This window comes from Nannobrachium achirus, assembly GCF_963921795.1.
Source record: "Nannobrachium achirus genome assembly, chromosome: 18".
Lineage (NCBI taxonomy): Eukaryota > Metazoa > Chordata > Actinopteri > Myctophiformes > Myctophidae > Nannobrachium > Nannobrachium achirus.
The window spans coordinates 46,453,843-46,478,753 of record NC_137825.1 but is presented as its reverse complement, the minus strand read 5'-3'; the positions used below and the strand labels follow the sequence as shown (position 1 = coordinate 46,478,753).

General features: G+C 41.8%; 1 protein-coding gene across 1 annotated transcript in view; it reads right to left on the bottom strand.

Moving 5' to 3' along the window:
- Positions 1–17,368, bottom strand: part of LOC308303812 (guanylate-binding protein 1-like) — a gene marked incomplete at both ends in the record, with an annotated part of 40,288 nt that extends 22,920 nt beyond the window's left edge. The window contains one exon of the mRNA XM_080748311.1: positions 17,173–17,368. Within this exon, the coding sequence (XP_080604437.1) occupies positions 17,173–17,368 (196 nt within the window). The remainder of the gene's footprint in view (positions 1–17,172) is intronic.
- Positions 17,369–24,911: the final 7,543 nt, after the last annotated feature.

Genomic DNA, 24,911 nt, shown 5'->3' with positions numbered 1-24,911 from the left:
AAACATGAAAATGAAAAAAATTGCAATGACTGGCTCTCAGGGGTGCTGGGACACATATAGCTGCAAGCAGCGATAAAGTGTCCAAGGCATAAAAAGCAGGAAAGCAAAAAGGCATCAAGGGAAAGCAAAGAAGAATATCAAAGATAAACTAGAAGCAGTGTTCTTCCGAACAGGACTCCGGCAGGTCAGGTAGGTTTTTTTTGGCCTAGTGGTGACTCTATAATAGGCCAAAGTGAAAAGGGTGCCACGTGTTCTTGGGCCTTTCACGGCAATCGGACGCTGCATGCGGGATTTGAACCATATTGTTCCAAAAATGTGTTTTGCAAAAATTGACCCGCTGGTGGCGCTATAACAGGCCAATGTGAGAAGGGTGGCATCTGTTCCTTGGCCTAGTGGGAATGTGTGTGCAAAATCTCACACACATAGCAGGCTGCGTTTGAGACATTTTGTTCAAAAAGGAGCAATCCTGCAAACCTTGGAATTCAATGTTAGCCAATTAGATAGAATATGATATCGGACAAATCCGTCATGATTACATCACTGTAGAGATACTGTGTACTGATTTGTGTGATTTTCGGATAAAATCTGAAGGAGTAATATCGAAGAATGTGTTTTACATACTGTAAGTCGGCCTTCTGGTGGCGCTATAAATGGCAGATGTGAAAAATGCAGGGCACAGGTTTTTCCTTGGCCTCTGGGAAGTGTGCATACAAAGATTTACACTAATCGGTGGTTAGAGGTAAAAGCACAAATTGGCCTCTACACAACATGTATGCAAAAGACTGTAGGCCTATATGCAACAGACATAAAAAACTGTGATACTATGCACCTGGACAGTTTGATGATATACATAGTATGCCTTGCTGAGCCATGAAAGGGCAGGAGCCTATCTCCTGTTTCTGTAGCATAAGGCAGCTTGATGTACAAGTACACCCCCTGGACATGACGCTAGTATGTCGCAGGGAGTTACCCCCAATCCAACCCTTGATGCTGAGTTTCAAGCAGGGAGGCACTGGGTCCCATTTTTTTGGAATCTTTGTTATGACGCGACCCGGGTTTGAACCCGGATCTCCCAGTCTCAGGGCAGACACTCAAACCACTAGGCCACTGAGCTGGTACATGATATTATTGCAATCCTTGGAAATCACAACATAGGTGTAGACATGACAGTTTGTATTATAATGCTTGTTTCAGGAGTTATGATGCAAAATACATTATTTTAGTACAGGAGATAATAAGAGCAATCGTTCACTTGGTGATACAAGCGTGGAAATTGGTACACATCATCTTTGGAGGCCACTCTTCGAATTAAGAAACCGAGCCACTTGAAAATCAAAGATGGCGGCCCCCGAAATCCAAGATGTCCGTCCGAAAACGTGTTTTTTCCTTTATAACTCCAAATGCATTGATTTTAAGACCCATAAATGTATTAAAGTTGAATATAAAGTTGGGCATTGTGGATATTTTGGTACCAAGTAAATGCCTGTATCTATTTCAGTTCTTGAGATAAAGCATATAGGTACACCTGAGTCTTTAACACTCAGGACGCCACCATTCACTTGCGCTTTATTTTGAAGAGCCCCGGAAGCTCCGTACGTGTGCACGTGGGTGTACACTGACGATCCAGGAAGGAGATCTGTTTGTTTACAAACGGTCGCGAAAACTAAAATCCTAACCGGGGCCGACCATCACGGCATAGTGTCGCCGTGAAGACAAGCTGATCTCGGCCTCCTCGGCGTTATTTGCACCTTATTTCGAGATAAAGCCGTTTTTATGTTTCAGTATAGAATAGGAGTCAATGGATAATGGCCGCTCTCGGTTGCTTCTGGCTGCGTTGCGTCATGACGTATGCAGTTTTTTCTTTCACCAGCACCCGTAGCAAGCGTCTGAGATGCGGGTTACCATGGAAACCTTATCTCGTCTGTGAACGTGTTTGGCTACCAAGAGCAGCCAAACTGTTAGAAGTACCTATATGTTGTATCTCAAAAACTGTAATAGATAAAATCAATGCATTTGGAGCTGGAAAGGGAACCACAAGTTGAGCTGGTTCTCTTTTCAGGTCATATCATCCTCCTGTGGATTTTTATCATCATAACATGCTAGGCTTTGTACCTTAGGCACCGTGCCAACATTGGCACAGGGGAGGGTGATCACATTATTCATGCCATGGAGACTTGAGTTAAAAAATAAATGTATTTGTCGAATTCCTAAGTCAATAATTTGATTACAATAAATGTACCCCCATTGACTCCGAATGGGGACCCAAATGCATTTGGGTCCCCATTCGGAATCAATAGATAAAAAGTCATTTTGGGGGTGAACTACTCCTTTAAGAGCTGGAAAGCATGTTTGTCACTTTAGATTTGAACCACTTTAACCATTGTTTTATATACTTTGCTATTCGAAGATAGTAGACCTACAAGCTCATATCGCGGCACTCTACTCGGTAGTAAATCTGCTATTTTTTAAATGACCTTTAGAGTGGTTACACTGATTCCCCCCCGCCCCCCCTTGAACCCCCTCAAGGACCCCTGGGGGTCCCCGGACCCCACTCTGAGCACCATTGAGAATATATTCTTTCATGTACCGTAACAGCTTTTCTAGGATGTCAGCAGAGGTGGAAGTGGAAGGTAGAAATGAGCTGAAAGGGAACCACAAGTTGAGCTGCTTCCCTGTTCAGGTCATTTCATCCTCCTGCTCTCTTCAGAGCTCCCCAGGGCACCTTGCCTTCTTCTGTGGAGGTTTACCGTCATAACACGCTGGGCTTTGTACCTTATTATTAGTTTACCATGAGAAATGTCACAGCTTGTCTCTGTGAAGCTGTGTGTGTACACATTTTTTGTCTATGGGTTGGTTCCATTGACACATCACTGTGACATCACAGGTGATATCACAGGTGACAGGTGACTATGTAAAAGTCCATATATGGTAGAATCCCTTTTATGCCCATATATGAAGATCCCTGATGATCATCGATATACAGTACATCACTGTCCAGATGGCCAAGGCATGGCCCATATCTGTGTGGCTGGTTCAGATAGGGATCTCCATGTATGGGCATAAAAGAGATGCACTATATACAGTACAAGGATCTCCATTTATGGGTAACTGGTCCGATATACATCACTGGCCAGATGGCCAAGAATTGGCGCGATGTCACCCTGAGGCGTCTTACTAGTTAGATTAGAATGAGGGGAGGCAACCTTAGGCACAGGGGAGGGTGATCACTGGAGGACTGAGCATTGGTTCAACCTCCCGTTGGTTTGACCAGGTTAGCATTCACCAAGTTAGCATTCACCAGTGTCGGCAGGTTAGCATTTCACTAGCTTAGCATTCACCAACGTCGGCAGGAGGTGGTCGGACCAACGGGAGGTCGAATCAATGCCACGTTACCAATCACTGGCACACTGGCATAAGTGTGAGAGAGGATTTGTCTTTTATAACTACATTGAATGAAGCTGTGAGGAAAAGAAACGAAACGAGAAAGAATAACCCTGTACACCTATTGTCGTGCACTAGACCTCTGGGAGATGGAGTCTATCCTGTTACAATGCACTATAGACCTCTGGGAGATGGAGTCTATCCTATTACAATGCACTATAGACCTCTGGGAGATGGAGTCTATCCTGTTACAATGCACTATAGACCTCTGGGAGATGGAGTCTATCCTGTTACAATGCACTATAGACCTCTGGGAGATGGAGTCTGTCCTGTTACAATGCACTATAGACCTCTGGGAGATGGAGTCTATCCCTCTATTTCAATGCACTATAGACCTCTGGGAGATGGAGTCTGTCCTGTTACAATGCACTATAGACCTCTGGGAGATGGAGTCTATCCTGTTACAATGCACTATAGACCTCTGGGAGATGGAGTCTATCCTGTTACAATGCACTATAGACCTCTGGGAGATGGAGTCTATCCTGTTACAATGCACTATAGACCTCTGGGAGATGGAGTCTATCCTGTTACAATGCACTATAGACCTCTGGGAGATGGAGTCTATCCTGTTACAATGCACTATCGACCTCTGGGAGATGGAGTCTATCCTGTTACAATGCACTATAGACCTCTGGGAGATGGAGTCTATCCTATTACAATGCACACCTAAAGATTAAAAAAATACTTCCACGCTTTTTCAGAAATATGTGTGTTGTGAGCTTGTAGATCGGCTATTTTAAAACATCCAAAGTATAAAATAGAGTTAAGGGCCTTTCATACGGAGCGCGGTTGCCGCGTCCTAGTAATTCATTTTCAATGAGAGGCGGGCGGTTATTTTGGCTGCACGGAGAGGTTTAGGGGCGGCGAGGCGAGCGGGCGCGGTCCTGTGAAATTCTCGTGCGCGTGCTCGTTCGTGCATGCGCTCGCAGGCGGCGAGAGCTGGATTGTGGTCAGCTTTTTTCCCGCTTGCCGGCTGGCGCGCAGGAGGACTACAACAATGGCTGCTAGGCGTAATATCGCCCGGCGTTTAGGCCAAGGTGCTTTAGAGTGGTTGCACTGATTTTGCTGGGGACCCCCCCTTGAAACCCCTCAAGGACCCCTGGGGGTCCCTGGACCACACTTTGAGCACCATTGGGAGAATATATTCTTTCATATACAGTAGCAGCTTTTCTGGGATGTCAGCGGAGTTGGAAGTGGAAGGTATAGTACAGGAGATAATAAGAGCAATCGTTCACTTGGTGATACAAGCGTGAACATTGGTACACATCATCTTTGGAGGCCACTCTTTGATTTAAGAAACCGAGCCACTTGAAAATCAAAGATGGCGGCCCCAGAAATCCAAGATGTCCGTCCAAAAACATGTTTTTTCTCCAAATGCATTGATTTTAAGACCCATATATATATTAAAGTTGAATATAAAGTTGGGCATTGCGGATATTTTGGTACCAAGTAAATGTCTGTATCTATTTCAGTTCTTGAGATAAAGCATATAGGTACACCTGAGTCTGTAAAAGTACCTATATGTTGTATCTCAAGAACTGTAATAGATACAGACACATACTTAGTACCAAAATATCCGTAATGTATTCAACTTTGATATGTTTATGGGTCTTAAAATCAATGCATTTAGAGTTATAAAGGAAAAGACATGTTTTCAGACAGACATCTTGGATTTCAGGGGCCGCCATCTTTTATTTTCAAGTGGCTTGGTTTCTTAATTCGAAGAGTGGCCTCCAAAGATGATGTGTACCAATTTTCACGCTTGTATCACCGAGTGAACGATTCTCCCAAAATACTTCTGTTAGGCGCTGTACTATTTAGTAATGGCGGATATTAAAATACGCATCAAGGGGGTTTGGGGGACATTTTTAGGAAGGCTCCATATAGACATTGTTCAAGGAACCAAACTGTAAAGTCTACCAAATGTCATGGTTTTATGCTTATATAAACCCCAGGTGGGATTCGATCCAACGTCCTTCTGCATGAAAGGCATATGCCCTGACCACTACACTAGGCATCCACAGGATCTGTTAACCATGTTTGTTTAAAAAAAAAAAAGTTCTATGTAGGCTGAGTGCCTTGATTTTATTGATTTATTTTTTATATTTTGGAGGCTTGGGGTGAAATCAACCTGAGTAAATGTAATCTGAGTATTTCTGACATTTTCGAGTGATCATATTTTCTTTCACTCAGAACAGAAAAATAACGGCCGGTAGAGAAGGGCTCATTTTAAACATGAACGTGATCTGGAGTTAGATCAGACGTGTCAACATTAAAGAGTTTGACATACGCACATTAGTCCATGGGCCATACGAGTTGTCGGTATCAAAAAGGTGGCAAAGGTTACCATGCATTTTTGAAAAGCTCTATATCTGTAGATTATATTTTGGTATGATAACCCTTTCTTAGACACAGCTAAATTGGTGTTATCAGCCGCTAGAGTTGGTGTCCCATTAACTTTACATTACCGGAAAAAAACGCTAAAAATTAATCTGCTTTAAGTAGCATAAGAGGGGTCAAACTAGGGGGTTTTCATGATGCTGAATCCATTGCAAGCATCTGTTTTGCACGAAAAACATTCCTGGGGCTAAAACAACCCCCACAAAAGTGTGAAAGGTGATGACTCATCACTTTTCATCACTAAACTATAGTCTTGTGGGACAGTTTTTAGCCCAAGGAATGTTTTTTTGTGCAAAACAGATGCTTGCAATGGATTCAGCATCATGAAAACCCCCTAGTTTGACCCCTCTTATGCTACTTAAAAGCAGATTAATTTTTAGCTTTTTTTCCTGTAATGTAAAGTTAATGGGACACCAACTCTAGCGGCTGATAACACCAATTTAGCTGTGTCTAAGAAAGGGTTATCATACCAAAATAATCTACAGATATAGAGCTTTTCAAAAATGCATGGTAACCTTTGCCACCTTTTTGATACTGACAACTCGTATGGCACATGGACTACATGCCATGGGCATCCAGGATGTTAACATCAACTCAACCCGACGTGGGGTTTGAACTCACAACCGTCCATATATCAGGCACAGGCACTGACCACTACACTACGGCAGTCACACATAATGGACCTGTCATAAAAAATAAAATAAAAAAAGTTTCATGTAATGTACTTGACGCCTTCTTTCAAAATGATATAGCGCCCCCCTTTGGCCAATTGGGGTAAGATTGGTTTCAGTGATGTTTGGACTAACCCTCTACAGTAGTTCATCATGAAAATTTTACTTTGCATGTATGTTTTAGAGGCAGAAGAATAATTTTCATAAAACTTGCAATATTGATTGAATTATTAAAAAAGCATGTTTCAAGTTTTTAAAAAGTCCGATCTGACAGATCTTTAAATATTGGTCCAAAGTTAATGTAAAAAAAGTTCCATGCACGTGATGCGAAAATTCCGGAATAAAAGCAGGTTTAAGCGTTTTACAAACTGCTCAAAATGGCGGAAAATCAAAGGGCGGAGCTTACTTAACAAAGACACAGATGACTTCTGCTTGAGTCAAGGCACGCGTGTAAGCAAGTTGCATGTCTTCAAACGAAATGAGGCATGACTTATGCCCCTTTAAAGTTTGAGTTTTCAAACGCTTCGTATAGCACCCCCCTTTGGCCAATTGGAGTAAGATTGCTTTCAGTGATATTTGGACTAACCCTCTACATATTTGCCAAATGCCATGAACGTGTCACTTTGCATGTATGATTTAGAGGCAGAAGAATAATTTGCATGAAACTGCAATATACAGTGAATTATTAAAAAATAATGTTTCACTTTTAAAAAAATCCGCCGAGACAGATCTGACCGTATTGGTCCAAAGTTCATGTAAAAAAGGTTTCGCGCACGTGATGCGAAAATCCCAGGACAGATTTTGACTGTTTTTCATATAATTCAAAATTGTGGGAGAAGTAAAGGTCAGAGGTCAAAAGTCAGAGCGTAAAAGTTGTTCGGCATGAGGAGACGCATAAGTGTATACAGGTTTCATGGCTGGATCTGAAACAGAGCATGAGCTTTATCTGTTCAAAGTTGGCATTTTTCAAAAGCTTCCTACAGCGCCACCCTTTGGCCGATTGTTGCGAGCTTCGCGTTTTAGCCGTTTGGCATAGTCCTCTGCCATACTGCCGAGTTTCGTAAAAAGCGACTGCACGGTCTAGCCGCTAGAGAAAAAGTGGCGGAAGAATAATAATAATCATAATGAGAAAGTCCAATATCAATGAGTGGCCATTTGCCACTTCGTGGCCTTGGCCACTAAATATAGCTGCAAGCAGCGATAATCAGGCCAAGCTATAGACTACGGCAAATAAGCTACATATTGCTACATATTGTACCGTTACTGTACCATTTTGTTTTCACAGGTAAATGCTGAATGTCAGGGTACTGTTTTTATTAATGAAGACCGTGTACATATACGGGTTCCACCCCGCCATTCCAACATGCCGGGGTTCCGAATGCAGACCCCATGGACCCCGGCACTGCCGGGAAAAACGAATGGAATAATAGGCAAATGTAGCCAATCTACATACTGCTCCACTCCACGGGCCGAGGCTCGGCCGGGGAGGGGTCTGTGGACCCCCGCTTCACCGCATTGTCTCCGGCGCGTGCCGGTTCACTACCATTGGGTCTGGGAAAAGTTGGAAGATCGTTCGGGAGAGAATTTCAAAGAAGGGAGGGGGGCAAGGAGTCCAGAGACGCCCCTGGCTCCTTAACGACCTCCAGGGCCCGTCGGGGCTGGGTGGCAGGCCGCAAGCCAGCCACCCAGCCCCGAGCTCCGTGGTCCCCAGAACTCTGGGGACCCGTACGGACCTCTGCGCCGCCTTCCCCGGCCTCGGGGACCCCTCGCCAGCCATTAGCTAGCATTAGCATTTTTAGCATTAGCTATTTTAGCATTTTTAGCATTAGCTATTTTAGCATTTTTAGCATTAGCATTTTTAGCATTAGCATGTGTTAGCATTAGCATTGGTTAGCATTAGCATTTTTAGCATTAGCATGTGTTAGCATTAGCATTTTTAGCTAAGCATTAGCGGAAGTAGCGGTTAACATTAGTAGTTAGCCGTCGGTACTGTGGGACCACCCACCGAGTTTGAGACCAGTAACGTGTTGGGAAGTGGAGTTATGGATGTTTAAAGCCCATCCAATAGGAAGGCAGTACTACTCACGCCAAGTCAAGACCCTACCAAACTGGAGTTATACCTGTTTAAAGCTCAGCCAATAGGAAGATAGGGGTGGGGCTTAAAGGAGGCAGGGCTTAAGTAATAGGTCCCCATTGGCCGTATAAGTCTAGATGCCAAGTTTCAAGATGGTACCATGCTGTGAAGTGGTGTTATGGGTGTTTAAAGCCCAGCCAATAGGAATACAGAGGGGGCGGGGCTTAATCAATTACAGCTCCTCCCTATTGCCTGGGAAAAGTCCCAAAAAATCACGTTGCTAGGCAAAAGTATGCCAGAGTAATGTGGCATACTTTTGCCTAGCAACATGATTTCGAATTTAAAACGCTCACACAACGTTGGAATCTTTCTGGCCAATAGGGACGAACTGTAATTGCTGAAGCCCGCCCCCTCTGTCTTCCTATTGGCTGAGCTTTAAACAGACTTTACTCCAGTTTGCAGAATGGTAACCTCTCAAATCTCGGTGTCTGAACTTAAACGGCCAATAGGGACTTATTACTTAAAGTTGTACCATGTAACTTTTTTTATAAAACAAATCTTAAAATGGTCCTAGCTGTTAAATCACTAAAGTTTTAGAACCCCCACTCCGTTATTTTCAGCTTCTAAAGCCTTCTCTTTATATGTTTTCTATGATCCCTGCCCGGGACCGGTTTTCGCGGAAAAAATTGCGTCATCACACTACCGGCCAATCACAGCGAGGGTTATACACTGCCGGCCAATCACAGCGCAGAACATACACTGCCGGGCTCTCTGGTGGGTTTAGGAAACACGCCTTCAGGAAGTACACTGCAGTGTTTACACTGGAGGAGTCTAGCATGTAACTCTCCAACCGCTGCTCGTAGAAGGACACGGGAGACCTCATTAAAAGCGTCTCGGCGAGGCAAGGCGGACACGGTGGTCTGACGGCCCGGTCCGCGAGCGAAAAACGGACGAAAAAATATACTGCTACAGACCACCAGTTGAGCAACTTACACAGTATAGCTTTAAGCCCCGCCCCATTTGACTTGTTTCAGAGTCCTTGTCCTTAAAGGAGGGGGAGCAGGAATCTTTCTTTATCTAAATAATGACGCATATCTCTCAAAGATCCCCTAAGGATGTCCAAATAAATTTAAAATAAATAAATACACAAAAGACATAGGCACATTTGAAGTTATAATCACACCCTGTACTTCCTTCGACTTCGGGACCACGCCTCTTCCGTGACGTGACGTTCCGTCACAGCTACTACAGTGCCTCGGCTCGTTTCAGTCAGTGAGACAGGCAGACAGACAGGCAGACAGACAGACAGTCACCCCCCTCCCCTCTGCCTGTTTCTGCAGGACTCTCTCCAGTCTGCACTGAGAGAGTGAACGATTAGTGAAATAATTGTTTAATGTTCTGATTGTGTGTACTTTAGCCTACTTCAGTAGTAGCAGAGACACATTGCAGACTGATTGATTGCGTGACTGTTCGTGTTCGCGGCTCGCCGCACGCCCGGACATGTCCGCAAGACTCTGCATCACCGCATGATGTGTAAAGTAACTATAAGTATATTTACTCAAGTACAATGTTGAGGTATTTGTACTTGGATAGTTCCAATACTTTCACTTCTACTACACTACATCTATCTCTGAGGCAAATACTGTAGTTACACCATTAAAATAATTTGAAAGCTTTAGTTACTACAGAAACACATTATAATATTGTAAAACATACATTAACTACCTATTTTATACCTTGGCTGTTTGAAACTAGCCGATCTGCAAGCTCACAATTGTGAGCTTGTAGATTGGCCACTGCGTGTCGCGTCCTAGGCGACTGTCCATGCGAGAATGATATGAGAGTACTTTTACTTAAGTAAAATATGAGTATCTTTTCCACCATTGCGAGCTCGCACGGCCCACGGCCCCGTCACTCGCGTTTGTGAAGGACCTTATAACTAATTCCAGTGGAATACATTTGTCTACCTTCTTTTGGGTGAGTTAATCCAATGTCGTGTCATTGTTTGGTCCAGATGTAGAGAACACATGAATGGAGAGGCAGGGGGAAAAACGGGAGGAGAGAAAAAAAAAACATCCACAGTCAAGCACCGAGGCAACTCCAGCATTTGGCCGAAACGAGCGCCCATCTCGGCTTGGTGTTTCTCAGTGCCTCGCTAGAGAACCGGGTAGCGAAGAGACACGCCCCCAGGCTAGTAAATAGGTGCATGCTTCACTATATAATGGATACGGAAAAAACGGCTTATTGATTCTTCATAAAAAATTGCAAGTGTATAGCATTCACGTTGTTGTGCATGTCAATTAAGAAAGTTATGAGTTCACTTTATTTGAAAGAGTGTAAAATACTGTAATTCCCAAGGCACGTTTCCCATTCTTTTCAATGGGATCACGTGATGTTGCTCTGAGCCCATACGTCATGATTTTGCTCGGCCATTCCCGAGCTCGTGGAGGAGGAGTTTTGAAAAAGTAGGACATTGGAATCTCCGTCTGAATACAACTCTGAAAACAGGCAAGACAACTATATGGTTGCATTGGCAAATATTTTCACAACTACCTAACAATTAAATTGGGACAAAGTAGATGTTATTCTGCTACCCTGTCTTTAATTGGTTTGACGTAGCCCCGCCCCCTCTTCTGATTGGTCGAAACTTGATTGTTCCTCTATTTGGCTCTAATTCATCAACAGTTTGTTGTACATACTTTTGGGTGGTGTCATTTGACTTGTTTCAGAGTTCTTCACCTTAATTTGGTTTAACTTAGCCCAGCCCCCTCTTCTGATTGTCCGAAACTTTATTTGGCTTTATCTCGTCAAACACTTGTCGTACAGACTTGTGGGTGGTGCCATTTGACTTGTTTTAGAGTCCTTCAGCTTAATTAGTTTAACCTTGCCCTACCCCCTCTTCTGATTGGCCGAAACTTTATTTGGCTATTACTCATCAACCGTTTGTCGTACAAACTTGGTGGTGGTGTTGTGGTTGTTTCAGAGTCATTCAACTTAATTGGATTAACTTAGCCCCGCCCCCACTTCAGATTGGCCGAAACATTATTTGGCTATAACTCCTCTTCCCAACACGTTACTGGTCTCAAACATGGTGGGTGGTCCCACGGCCCCAACGGCTAACTGCTAATGCTAACGGCTACTTCCGCTAATGCTAAAGCTAAAATGCTAATAGTAAAAATGCTAATAGTAAAAATGCTAATACTAAAAAAGAAAAGAATTTTAACAAATGCTAATGCTAAAGAAGCTAATTTTAAAAATGGTATTGATAATGCTAATGCTAACAAATGCTAATGCTAACAAATACTAATGCTAATATGCTAATTTTACAAATGCTAATGCTAGCTAATGCTAAAATGCTAATGCTAGCTAATGCTAAAAATACCAATGATAATGCTAAAAGTGCTAAAGCTAATGTTAATAAAAATGCTAAAAATCTTAATGCCAAAAATGCTAATGTTGAAGCTAATACTAAAAATGCTAATGTAAAAAAATCTAATGCTAATGCTAACACCAACCGTTACACAAGGTTGCACACACTTAGAGAGCTGCAGGCACATTTTCTTAGAAATGTTCATTTCTAGTTTTTCTGTTATCTTTTTCATATTGTAACTTTGTAAATAACCTTATACTGCTTTGCTGCGTCTGGACAACTGATTTTATCCGGGATAATAAAGCTATCTATCTATCTATCTATCTATCTTTATTTACTGCTGAGTGAGAAAACAATGTTGCACATTAAAGGAGTAGTTCACCTCCAAAATTACTTTTGTTCTATTGATTACTCATGCCATGGAGACTAGAGTTCAATACATTTTTTTGGTTTTTGTCACATTCCTAAGACAAAAATTTGATTTGAGTAAATTTACCCCCATTGATTCCGGATGGTGACCCGTTTCGAAACGGGTCACCATCCGAAATGAATGGGGGTACATTTATTGTTATCACATTTATGTCTTAGGAATGTGACAAAAAACTAAAAATATTATTGAACTCTACTCTCCATGGCATGAGTAATCAATAGAAAAAAAAATCATTTTGGGGGTGAACTACTCCTTTAAGCTAATCATCTGGGGACCTCCCAAAATAAATGTAATATTAGCATTTGTAGGATTTGCATTAATATGTTGCAACATTAGCATTAATATTTAGCAACATTAACATTTTAACGTGGCATTAGCATTTTCAGCATTAGCATTAGCGGAAGTAGCCGTTAGCATTAGCGGTTAAGTCTGTGGGACCACCCACCAAGTTTGAGACCAGTAACATGTTGGGAACTGGAGTTATGGATGTTTAAAGCCCAGCCAATAGGAAGACAGAGGGGCGTGGCTTAGCAATTACAGCTCATCCCTATTGGCCGTCTAATTACACACACCAAGTTTCGAGATTATACCATGCTTCAAACTGCAGTTCTAGCTGTTTAAAGCTCAGCCAATAGGAAGACAGGGGCGGGGCTTAAGAGGGACTTGGCTTAAGTAATAAGTCCCTATTGGCCGTTGAAGTCCAGACACCGAGTGTATAGAGCGTGCCATTATGCAAACTGGAGTTATGGCTGTTTAAAGCTCAGCCAATAGGAAGACAGGGGGGCCAATGTTCACAGACATATTTTATTGTGCTCATTAAGTTTACAATGAGTAATACATAGTTTGGATGTCATCTTGAATGAGATTCAAAATGGAGTAGCTCTGTGAATAAAATCAGTTGTTTTTGGAGGAATGTGCAGCAATGGGAATCAAACAGGTGAATGTAATCAAGGTTCATTTATATTCAAGATGACCTGTCTATGTCATCACGCGGCACGTTTCTGTTCACAGGAAATCCAGCAATTAAGAATGGGCTATTTAGGGACTCTTGATATAAACATACACAAAAATGGTTTCTTTTCTTTTCTTTCTAAGTCAATGGGATTTTTGGGCGTTGTGTTTTTGCAAAATACGTCGCCATGGTAACGCGGATCGGAAAGAAAAGTAATAGCTACCTATTCCCGGCCAAGCCGCACGCTTTGATGTATATATTGTGGGGGTGGTGTAAATTGTGCGGCAGTTATTACGTGCCAAAATTTGCAATATCATTAACTAACTACCATATGTAAGTATGGTGGATTACAATAAGTGTTTTGCCATTGCATGGCAGGCACACTTAATAATGTCCGAGTGTTTTAGTCAGAAGAACGTCTCTTCAGCCTGTTCCGTCAGCAGCACCAAGGGGCCTTAGAGCTTCCTGTCATACCAGTGGGCATTTGAAAACAAGAGTAGTTGTATTGGATATTTGTAATGTGATCATTCAACACGTTTTATTTTGAAATGGTAGCAGCCTATTACAGGAAATGGAAGCGGCAGACACTGGACAGAACAGCGGCTCCGTCTGTATACATTATTAGGAGATTTTACCGACAGCACGTCGGGCTGACTCTGCCCCGCTGTCTCCGTCCCGTTATTTACGCCAGTGCCCCTGGCTAAATCATTAGAGCATGCCTCCAGCTACATCTGGGCAAAAGTTGGTGCTTTTTGACTGATCAGCGCGAAAGGACCATTTGTGTCCCAGGCTGGTGAAACCGTCCTAATGTCGCCAATTTTAAAACGGCAGAAAAGTGAGAAAATGAAGTCAAAGTCGTTTTTTGTATTTTTCGTTTTTTTCAAATTCACACAAGTTCGAATTTATAACAAGGGTTTCATGTCAAAAGATAGTTGTTTTGAGGTATTACAATGGCTAGTTTTATTTGTTAAACTAGGCTGCTTTTGGAAGAAACTGTACGTGGTTTTTGGGGGAGGAGAGATAGCGCTCTGAAAAGTAATTGTCTCGTATTTCACGCTTTGAGCACCGCCCATACAGTGGTGCATCTGGTTCTCTAGTGTGTAAACACATCTCAGTGACTAACTTCATCTCGCTAATGTTATTGGTTTGCAGAAGACAGTATTCTGGAAGGATTTATTTTTTGATTTATACGTTGTGATCTGACTCTCCGAGTCGCTATCGGGCACACAGAGACGCAGCGATGATGTCTTCTCGTAATGGAACAGCCGGCGCTAATGGGAAGCTAACGTTAGCTACACGCTAACGCTGGCTGTTTATTATGAGAAGCAGTGGCTAACGGCAAACGCTAACGTTAGCTAGCGCTAACTGCAGGCATGAAGGCATCGTATACACAACTGGAATTGTTGCTCTTCTACAAGCTCACAACGCGAGGAGTTTAAGTCTGTCAGAACCATCAGATGATCGTTCTGACTGAAGTTACACAAACACTGATTATGCTACATTTGGCACAGTTAGCCCGACCAATTTAGATAGGGCTCGAGCCTGGTGTGGAGCAGTTAATCCTATTTGCTACGTACGTCTACAAAAACGTTCATATTTCAAAGATAAAGTGCTTACTGAAGTCTCACAGATGTCACAGTATGGTACGCTCAAGCAGAATTACCCGTATCTTTCGTATTGTTTAATAAACAGCATTTTAATCCGATCAGATGCCATTTTCTGTTGTTTTTCAGCCATGCGACCCCATCGGTTGCGAGGTGTACTGCACTTAGATACATTAATACCTTTTTAAGGAAACGCCGACCGATCGGATTAAAATGCTCCTCGTTAAATAATACGATCATTACGGGACATTCTGCTGGAGCGTACCCTATGGTGACATCCGTGAGCCTTCACTAAGCAATTTATCTTTGTAATCTGACCGTTTGTGTAGACGTACGTAGCAAATTGGTTAAACTGCTCAACAGCAGATTGTGTTGAATTCACGGTTGGCGCAGCGTAGCGTCTTTACATTTAGCCCAATAATGCTAAATCACAATAACTAAAGTTTAAAACATACATGAACCACTTTAGCCCTATGTTATACCAAGGCTATTTGAAAATAGCCAATCTACAAGCTCACAACGCATTGCGGTGCGACGCGTTGTGAGCTTGTAGATCTGCTATTTTCAAACATTTTTGTACTTTTACTTTTGGTACTTTAAGTACATTTGGATACCAATACTTTTGTACTTTTACTCAAGTACATTATTTAATTCTGGACTTTTACTTGTAACAGAGTGATTCTACATTGCAGTATTGATACTTTTACTTAATTATAAAATGTAGGTACTTTTGTAATACACTATTTTAGTGAAAAATAAAAACTACAAAAAGAAGAAAATGACAGGATGAGCATATAAGGAGGGGAGGAGGTAGAAAAGACCACTGGCCACTATTTCTGACATGGCTGCAAGCACTATAGCACAATATATTACCACAGGTCTACTACTAAATAGTAGTTTTAAATAATTGTAGTGGAATAAAAGTACATTTGAAGTTGACAGCTATACCACTGTGGGTGTGGTTTGACTTGGGGGGAGTGATTTAGGGGTGTAGGTAAGTACCTATTGTCCCTCCCATTGTCACACCCACTTCTGGCTACTTAGAGGTGTAAAAATGTTCCTTGGATTCAAATGGCCTTTTAAGCACTTTGGGGTTTATGGTGCAACAAGTTTAAAATGTCCATAACTTCTTCAAATATGCTCCAATTTCAACAAATGATACATCATATGAAAGCTTAGACTCTGTACTTGGATAATCTGTACAAAAAAGAAAAATGACCAATGCAGACATAAGGAACAAAGTACCAGACCTAGTCACATTTTATCTCCCAAACTTTTGCCAAATAGACCCATCCCCTGACGTTTGGAAGTAATAAAATATCGCTTGATCGTTTGATTTGAATTCATCACATGACACTGTCATGCATGCATGAGGCAGAGCAATGCAAAATATCCTGTTCACCCCCTGATGTGAAACTCACCACTGACAGACAGAAAGACAGAGAGACAGAAAGGCATCTTATCATCAATCTGATGAGGGTAGAGATAGGTAACATTGTACCACTACAGGACCTTTAAGTTCTTTAGTAAACAAGGGTTTATGTAACCCACAGGTGTTACATAGAAGTGAAATAAAACATCGTATTTTGTCCGTTTCTGTCAGATGAGCTGGCTGTTCAAATATGTGTCCCAGCACGGGACACATCATCATGTCATTAATGTAGGCCTAGTTTTCTTAAAACATTTATAATGTTTGTATAATGTTTTGAAAAAGGTCGTTTTCTGCTCTGACATCACACTCTGACTTCACTGTGAAGTCAGGGGAACCACAGTAACAGAATCACTTTCATGCCCTTACATGCATGGAGATCCCTGATGTCATCAATATTAATAATCACCTGAGCTAGACATGTAAACATGGGTCTGTAAAGTGAACATGCATATATTCCTTCCCCAAAACTGTTGAATCAAACAATTAAATGTAGGCTAAGTGAATTCATTTAATTCTATATAAATAATAATAAAATGGATCTATGTTCTGATAGTATCGAGTCACTCGATCATGATTGGAGGAAGGCCCCCACTTTATCCTGATTGGAGGAAGGCTGTCACCTACGGGGAAAACTGAAACAGTTTTTTTCTCCTCACAGGGGATAGGCCGGAAGTCCTTAACACTCTAAAGTAACTAGTACTCCCAGATCATAGACCCATTGTGTTATTATTTAACCCATTGTGTTATTATCACTTACACTACCATTAATAATGTAATCAACCAATCAATCATGCTCACCTTTGCTTGTTCCAGCCAGTTTGTTCATGAGGTAGGACTTCCCAGTACGGTACAGACCCACTACTGCCACCACAACCACATGTTGGTCAATCTGCTCTAAGGTCCTCAGGGCACTGGGGTCAATGCACGGTTTGCCATCGCGGTCGCTGTTTATCAGACACACTGGCTCCTTCATTGACACTTTGCCGGCTGCCATGTTGGCCACTGCTAGAGGTACTACAAAAGAGGGTAGGCTAGTCAATCTAAGGTTTGACCCAAAATAAATTGCAATAGTAATGGTTCAAGGTTTTTATGATCCTTAGGGTCATCCAAATAACATATTAAAAATTGTGAATTATATATTTAGTGGATCAAGGTAAATTCAGTGGGTTCATGTTTGAGTCCATTCACTTACTATACAGGAAATAAAAGACCCCCAAAAAATCTTCTTTAAGTAGCATGTGAGGGGTCTAACTAGGGGTTTTTCATGATCCTGAATCCATTGCAAGCATTTGTTTTGCACAAAAAACATTCGTCAGGTTAAAAGCGGACACCACAAAATGGAGCTGGCCCCAGAAAAGTGATGACTCATCACTAATCCATAGTTTTGTAGTTTCCGTTTCTAGCCCAAGGAATGTTTTTCGTGCAAAACAAATGCTTGCAATGGAGGGTAATAGTAGTTTGTTTTCTGGTTCAGGGTTAAAAGCTACAGCAGGGTTGGGCGTTTGGGTGGCACAGTGGTAAAGTTCCTGCCCACAACCGCGGAGGCTGTGGGTTTGAATCTAGCGTGATGCAACCGGCTTTGTCCGGTGTCTATGACACAGTTGGCCTATGTTCGAGGGTGGGAAGCCGGGTAGGGAGGGTGAGTTGTCACTGCATTTATTTCTGCGAGCTGGGGAGGCACCTCAGTGCAGTAACACAGAAACATGTATGGGGAGGAATCCGTTGACATAACGACTAAATTGGGGAGAGAAAGGGGGTAAAAGATTATTGGCTGCTTTAAAGGAGCTATAGTCAACTTTTTCATTGTAGGGCCGACACTTTGTTTACATCCTAGTCTATAGACTAGAATGTAAACAAAGTGTCGGTCTGACAATGGCCAAAATGATTATTTTATCATTATTTTACGCTTTTTGTGGTAATTTTTGAATAGAAACACATATATGAAGCTTATTTTTTTATAAAATATTTTTGAAACATTATTTTTATTTTAGCAGCCGTTTTACAAGAAAAAGTTGACTATAGCTCCTTTAAATAAGATAAAATAAAACTACAGCAGGAGAAAAAAGAAAATGTTAGGTTGCATTCCTATTCAAGCATTGTACCTAGACATACTGTATTTATGGTTTAATAAACATTGTGATCCAGACAGCCCTGCTGATCGACCCTCTTGTATTTCACATTTGACTTCCTCTTGCTAGTTTTTCACCTTCCTCCTCAATCAAAATTTGAAGAGGACGGTGGAGAAGGACCTTTTTCTTCTAAATTCCCGGCCCTGTCCCACTGCAGTCCAGCAGCATCTATGACTAATAGACTACTTCAATTACGTGAATGTAATATTATATGATTAAACAAAATGTCTTCCTGATCTGATCTGCTCTGATGAGTTGGAAACAAAAATATTCCTGGCATTACAGTAACAGGTGATGTGCGTACAATGCAATACATGCTCCTTTATAGCCTATTATAAGATTGATTTCGAATGAAAATAGGAGAAAGACTTACCAGAATACAGTTGAAGAAAATGCTGTAGCTTATTCATTTTTATTTTTGTCTGAGATTATTGGACTTCGTTAAGTGAGCTACACTTCTACTGGCTTAGCTGTGTGTTGCAGTGTGTCAGGGAAGGCGACTCAAGTTAAGTTAAAATATGAATGAAATTGAGCTGGTATAAATACACAGGAGATGTGAGCAGCAGGTTTGACTGGAATGTGAGAGAGGCTGATGCTGCCTATCAAACACTACATGGATTATTCACCTAATTCCTGGGCCCCTCCCACTGTGGGCCTGGCCATGCCCACTTAGGCACATCAACAATCTCGGAACCTGACCATGCACTGAATCACTTTACTGAGACTTTAAATTTGCTGAGTAATAAACAAAAAAAGGCACGGGGTAGAGTATGTTTTCGCCCCTGTCCGTCCGTCCGTCCGTCCGTTAGGGGTGTGAAAGAATATTCTTTATTAGAATATTCGTTCGAATGTTAACAATAAAAGAATATTTGAAAGTAAAACATTGAGCTTCGAATTAATTTATATTTAATTAAAACAAATCTACCGCACTTCTCGCGAGATTCTGGGCGCATGGAACGTTAAAAGGTGGCTGGTCTCGCAAGGCAGAAGTCTCCATTCGCTGCTGCAAAAGTGGGCTGATCTACAGGTCCACAATGCGTCGCTGATCCAATACGTTGTGGGCTTGTACATTAAGTAAGATTCTGTTGTCCTTTTCCTAATTTCATTGGCTCAATATTCTTGTCTAGTTATCAATGGTAAAACTTGTTTTATTTAATTAGAGAGTTTTGCTAAACAGCAATCCAAAAGTAACTGAAAGTAACTAGTAGTTACTTTTTAAATTGTGATAATCAGATTACGTTACTGACTACATTTTCTTTGCAAGTAACTTGTAACTGTAGGGGATTCCTTTTTAAAAGTAACCCTAACAACCCTGATTACATGGAAGTCTATGGTAACCATGGCAACGCGAGACATTGAAGAGAAAAAATCATTGCAACATAAGTGTTAATAAAACTAGACCAGGTCAACCTGGTTGTGCCAGACCCCCTGTCTGTCATCATCATTTATGACATCATGCCTTTTGTAGGCATGTCATCATCATGTCATCATCATATATACCCTTTATATAGAAAACCCGGACAGACCGACATTTGCTTATGTAGGCCTACCCATTTCATGGGTCTGGCAAACAACAAATTAACAATGTAACTAAATAATAAGAAATATAATTAGATTAAAAACGTTGTGTTATACAGTATTAGCACCGAGCGGCAGGCATGCGTGCACACATTGCACGTGACATGACGTGCATGTGACGTCATGAATTTAGAGGGCCACCACTTAAAAAATCCATATCACACCACTGGTTAAGATAATGACTGACTGACTGACTGACTGACTGTCTGTCTGTCTGTCTGTCTGTCTGTCTGTCTGTCTGTCTGTCTGTCTGTCTGTCTGTCTGTCTGTCTGTCTGACTGTCTGACTGTCTGTCTGTCTGTTATCCATCCATCCATCCATCTGCAGCATAAAAATTAATAGATTATCTATCCATCCATGATCTTGTAGATCTGCTATTTTCATAACTAAATGTAATGCCTCAACTCCTACATTGCCACGCCCGGACTAACAATGGAACTACCTGGAGCTTAAGCGCCAGGGCCCGCCGTCTGCAGGGCCCTGCGAAAATTATATTTAAAAAATATATATATATATATATTTTATTATTATTTTCCCCTCAACAATTCACATAATTTGTTTTTCATGTACGATATGCTATAAACACTGTCGGTCCTGCAGCCTGCTGGGCCCTGTGTGAATTAGGCTATTATTGAATACTCATGGGATCCCTTCTGTTATTTTGAAAGCCTCCCAGTTGTACTGTAGGAAGCGCAAAGTCCGAGTACTTTGTAGCCATTTGACACAAAACAGACACTGTCAGACAGACTGGGATTAAACACAAGAAGATAAAACTTCAAACTGGATAAGAATTAAGCATTTATGACTTACACAATGTAGACAAGTGTGTCTGCGTTCTCTTTCAACCCCTGTGGCAGGCAGCAGGTGAGTCTAATCATGATCTCATTTGGTTACAGCAGGGGTCCTCAATAGGCGGACCGCGGTCCATGTCCGGACCGCGGCACATTTCTGAGAAATCTCCGCACAGTTGTATCGGACTGATTGTGTGATGTGTGTTTGTGTGTGTGTGTGTGTGTGTGGGTCAAACACATACACAGGCTCACAAGACACACCCCTCCGCTAATTTGCAAGCCCACAAAGCGTCGCGGATGCAACGTGCTGTGGGCTTGTAGATCAAAGGTTTTCTTTTCCTCCTACGCAGTCTGCTCTCCATGCTGCTCCCCCTCCCCTCCCCTCCCCTCCCCTCCTCTCTCCTCTCCTCTCCACACACTGCCGCTCGCTGCTTGAAAAAAGTTGCTAAAACCTCTTGGAAACCATTGCTCCCACTGGATTAATAATTTAAAGATCTTCTACCTTTGGCTGTTCAATTGGAGAGGACAACAGCAACACATTAAAATCCACGATGTAAGGCTCCAACTGCTTGCATTAGACGAGAAATGGTCGCGATGCGTGATAATGCGTCTTTAACAATGTGATGTGTCGTCGCATATTATTGCCAGCTAGGCTGTGTTAGGTTAATAACTATGACTCGTTGACTAGTTCATGGGATAGAGGCCAGAATTTCATGAAAAGCAATAGATTCTGGTGGCAAATTCTAATGATGATTTTTATGTTCCCACATGCCCATGGTATCATTTAAGCCCTGGTAGCATCACCAACCTCGTAGCTTTCTACCTGTTACCACCACTTTTATATGAGAAATAACCGAAATTCTCGTTTTTTATTAACTTCCATATAGTATCCTTATAATGCAATTGAATATGTCAAATCATGCCTGGAATTGATTGTGACTGAATTATAAAACATTGTAATGCAGAAGAATATTACTTAGAAATGCAAAAAGTTAGTATACAGAGACATTATTTTAAAAAAGGGTAAAATTTGATACATTTTCGTTTTTTGAAGGTCACAAAATGTGCTATATTTTCCTAAATATTTAACATAGAGACTTGCATTTAGCATTAAAATGTGCACATAAGACTCTGTGATGTTGTGAAATATAACTATTAAACAGAAGAGTTTAGTTGAGCTTAGGTAATTATGACATCGAAAGACCATGCCTCGTTACATTATTATCATTATTACATATAAAATGATTCATTTTCATGTGTCATATTCAGAGATAATTAATCAAAGTTATCATCATCACTTGCAAGTGAATCTATGTGTTCAGTCACCTAGATCAGTGGTTCTCAAAAGGGGGTACGTGTAACCCTAGGGGTATGCGGGGGTACTGCAGGGGGTACGTGAGAAAAACTAGAAAATGAGAATATGTATTTTATGGTTAATGATAAAACATTGACAGAGATGGTGTGAAGCTGCTCATCTGTACATTTCTAAACCAAATTACATCAATTACTTGACTAGTGGTGACTGGTATGGGGCTGTTAAGTATGACATCATTTTGTAGGCAGAGGAGAATTTCTGCCCCCAGTTTCCGTGAATCTTTTTACTATTTTTACTATTTACACATTTTTCTTCTCTTTGTTGTTGAAAGGAAAGTGTTAGAATTATACTTTAGTCGTTATTTTTGTCTCGGATCTGTTGAAAATAGCGAGGGACAGAAAATGCTCTGGGGCAGATTCTCCTCTGCCTACAAAATGATGTCACGGCTTAAAAGCCCCATTGAATAGAAAGCAATGTTTATTTGCCATTATGCTATTTTATTTTGAATGTAAAGGTATTGGAACTGGACTTTTGTTGTACATTTTGCTGTAGTCAGGGAAAGGGGGTACTTGGCTTCGGAAATCAGTGTAAGGGGGTACTGTAGCCAAAAAAGATTGAGAACCACTGACCTAGATCATCATGGACATTCTGACAGTCCTTTAACCAACGCATTTGGGTGCACTTCAGTCCATTTTCAATGCAAGCGCAGATTTAGCATGGTTTCAATAGATCTCTGTGACTAGATTGGAGTGATCCAATCGTTCACATAACCGTGGTTACAAACATCGCTATATTGGATCGCTCCAATATATGATAGTACACTACCAGATCAGTCGGTGATATATCAATAAGAACTACGAGTTCAAGTCCTCCCTGTGGGAAACGGACAGCTCCAGCTCACAGAGACAAGCCCAGTTAGCCCACTGTCTCCGAAGGAACAGAAGCAACCCCCATGCAGAACAGCTTGTTCCACCCGATTCTCAGGGACCACGTTGACACAGTAGAACCTGGTACAGGTACTAGGCGATGTCCAGCTGGCCGATGCACAGATGTCAAAAAGGGGAACCCCCCTGAACTATATTCCCAAGAGGTGGCCATACCCTGAATGAAATGTGCCACTACAGCGGATGGCAGAGTCTGTCCGGCCAAGCGATACGCACAAGCAATGGTACCAACAAGCCAATGTGAGAGTCTCTGTTTCTAAATCCTTCAGCCCAGGACTCTTATCACCATAGCATACAAAGAGCTGATCAGTCAGCCTTTGTCCATATGACATACTGTGTGTCCAAAGCTCTCACCGGGCAGAGGACGGGCAGAGCATCACCCAAGCCGTCAACACTCATGGGAGGGACATAAGCTGACGGATACAGAAACCAGTTCACATGTCCTACGGAGAGAACCTTTTGGCAGAAATGAGGAAATGGTTTGCAAGGTGACACTCGACTTGTCGTGTCCCATCTGAAGACACTCCTCTCTCACTGAGAGCGCATGGAGCTCCCGAGTGCTGAGAAGTGAGAACACCAAGCCAAGGTCCCAAATGAGACCCTGAAGAGTCTGGTTGGAGGCACCTTACTCCTACGCGTGACAGCAACGGGGTCTTACCCAGCTGTACGTCAGCTCCACCAGAATGGCATGGAGAGATAGCAGCAACATACACCTTCAGTGTGTTAGCCGCCCAGCCCTTATCCAGCAGTGACTGCAGAACATTCTGAACATCACAGTGTTCTGGATCAGCACTGTGGGTCTCGCACCATGTGTGGAACAGTCCCTGTACGGCACAATAGTAGAAGGGGCTCTGGAACTAGATGCACCTCTCAGCTGGAGCTGGAGGCGATCAGAGCCCGGGTGCCACAGGGTCCCCTGAGCCTGTGAAGTGTGAAAGCAGGTCAGGCCTCAGAGGCAACAGTGTCCCCATGAACAGAGACAGCAGCATCCTGAACCAATGCAAGTCTCTATGTTAAATATTTAGGAAAATATAGCACATTTTGTGACCTTCAAAAAAACCAAAACTTGACCTATTCTTTTGAATTTTTCCTCTGTATACTACCTTTTTGCATTTTGCAAATAATATTCTTCTGCATTACAATGTTTTATAATTCAGTACCAATCAATTCCAGGCATGATTTGACATATTCAGTTACATTATAAGGATACTATATGGAAATTAATAAAAAAACGAGAATTTCGGTTATTTCTCATATAATAGTGGTGGTAACAGGTAGAAAGCTACGAGGTTGGTAATGCTACCAGGGCTTAAATGATACCATGGGCATGTGGGAACATAAAAATCATCATTAGAATTTGCCACCAGAATCTATTGCTATCAACCCCACTATCCCATGGCCTAGACCCTGGTTTGACCGGTCATTTGACAAAGGCAATCAGCACAGTCTGGCTTGTGTCAACTGAATGTCAAGTAATCCTCTCCCCCTCATGCTAAGTTCCACTTTATTTTCCATTCTGAACGACAAGCCTAATATTGCATTTAGGCTCTTTAGTTTCCAGTAATTAAACTATAAGCCAGTGTTTTATTGCTAAACAATAAATGGTAAATAATGTAGCCTACTCTACATGCATAAATAATTATCCATCCATCCATCTTCAACCGCTTATCCGGCATCGGGTAGCAGGGGTAACAGTTCCAACTGAGATTTCAAAAGTTCCTTAATAATAATAATAATAATTAAAATAAACAATTCTAATGATTATAATAAGCATACATAC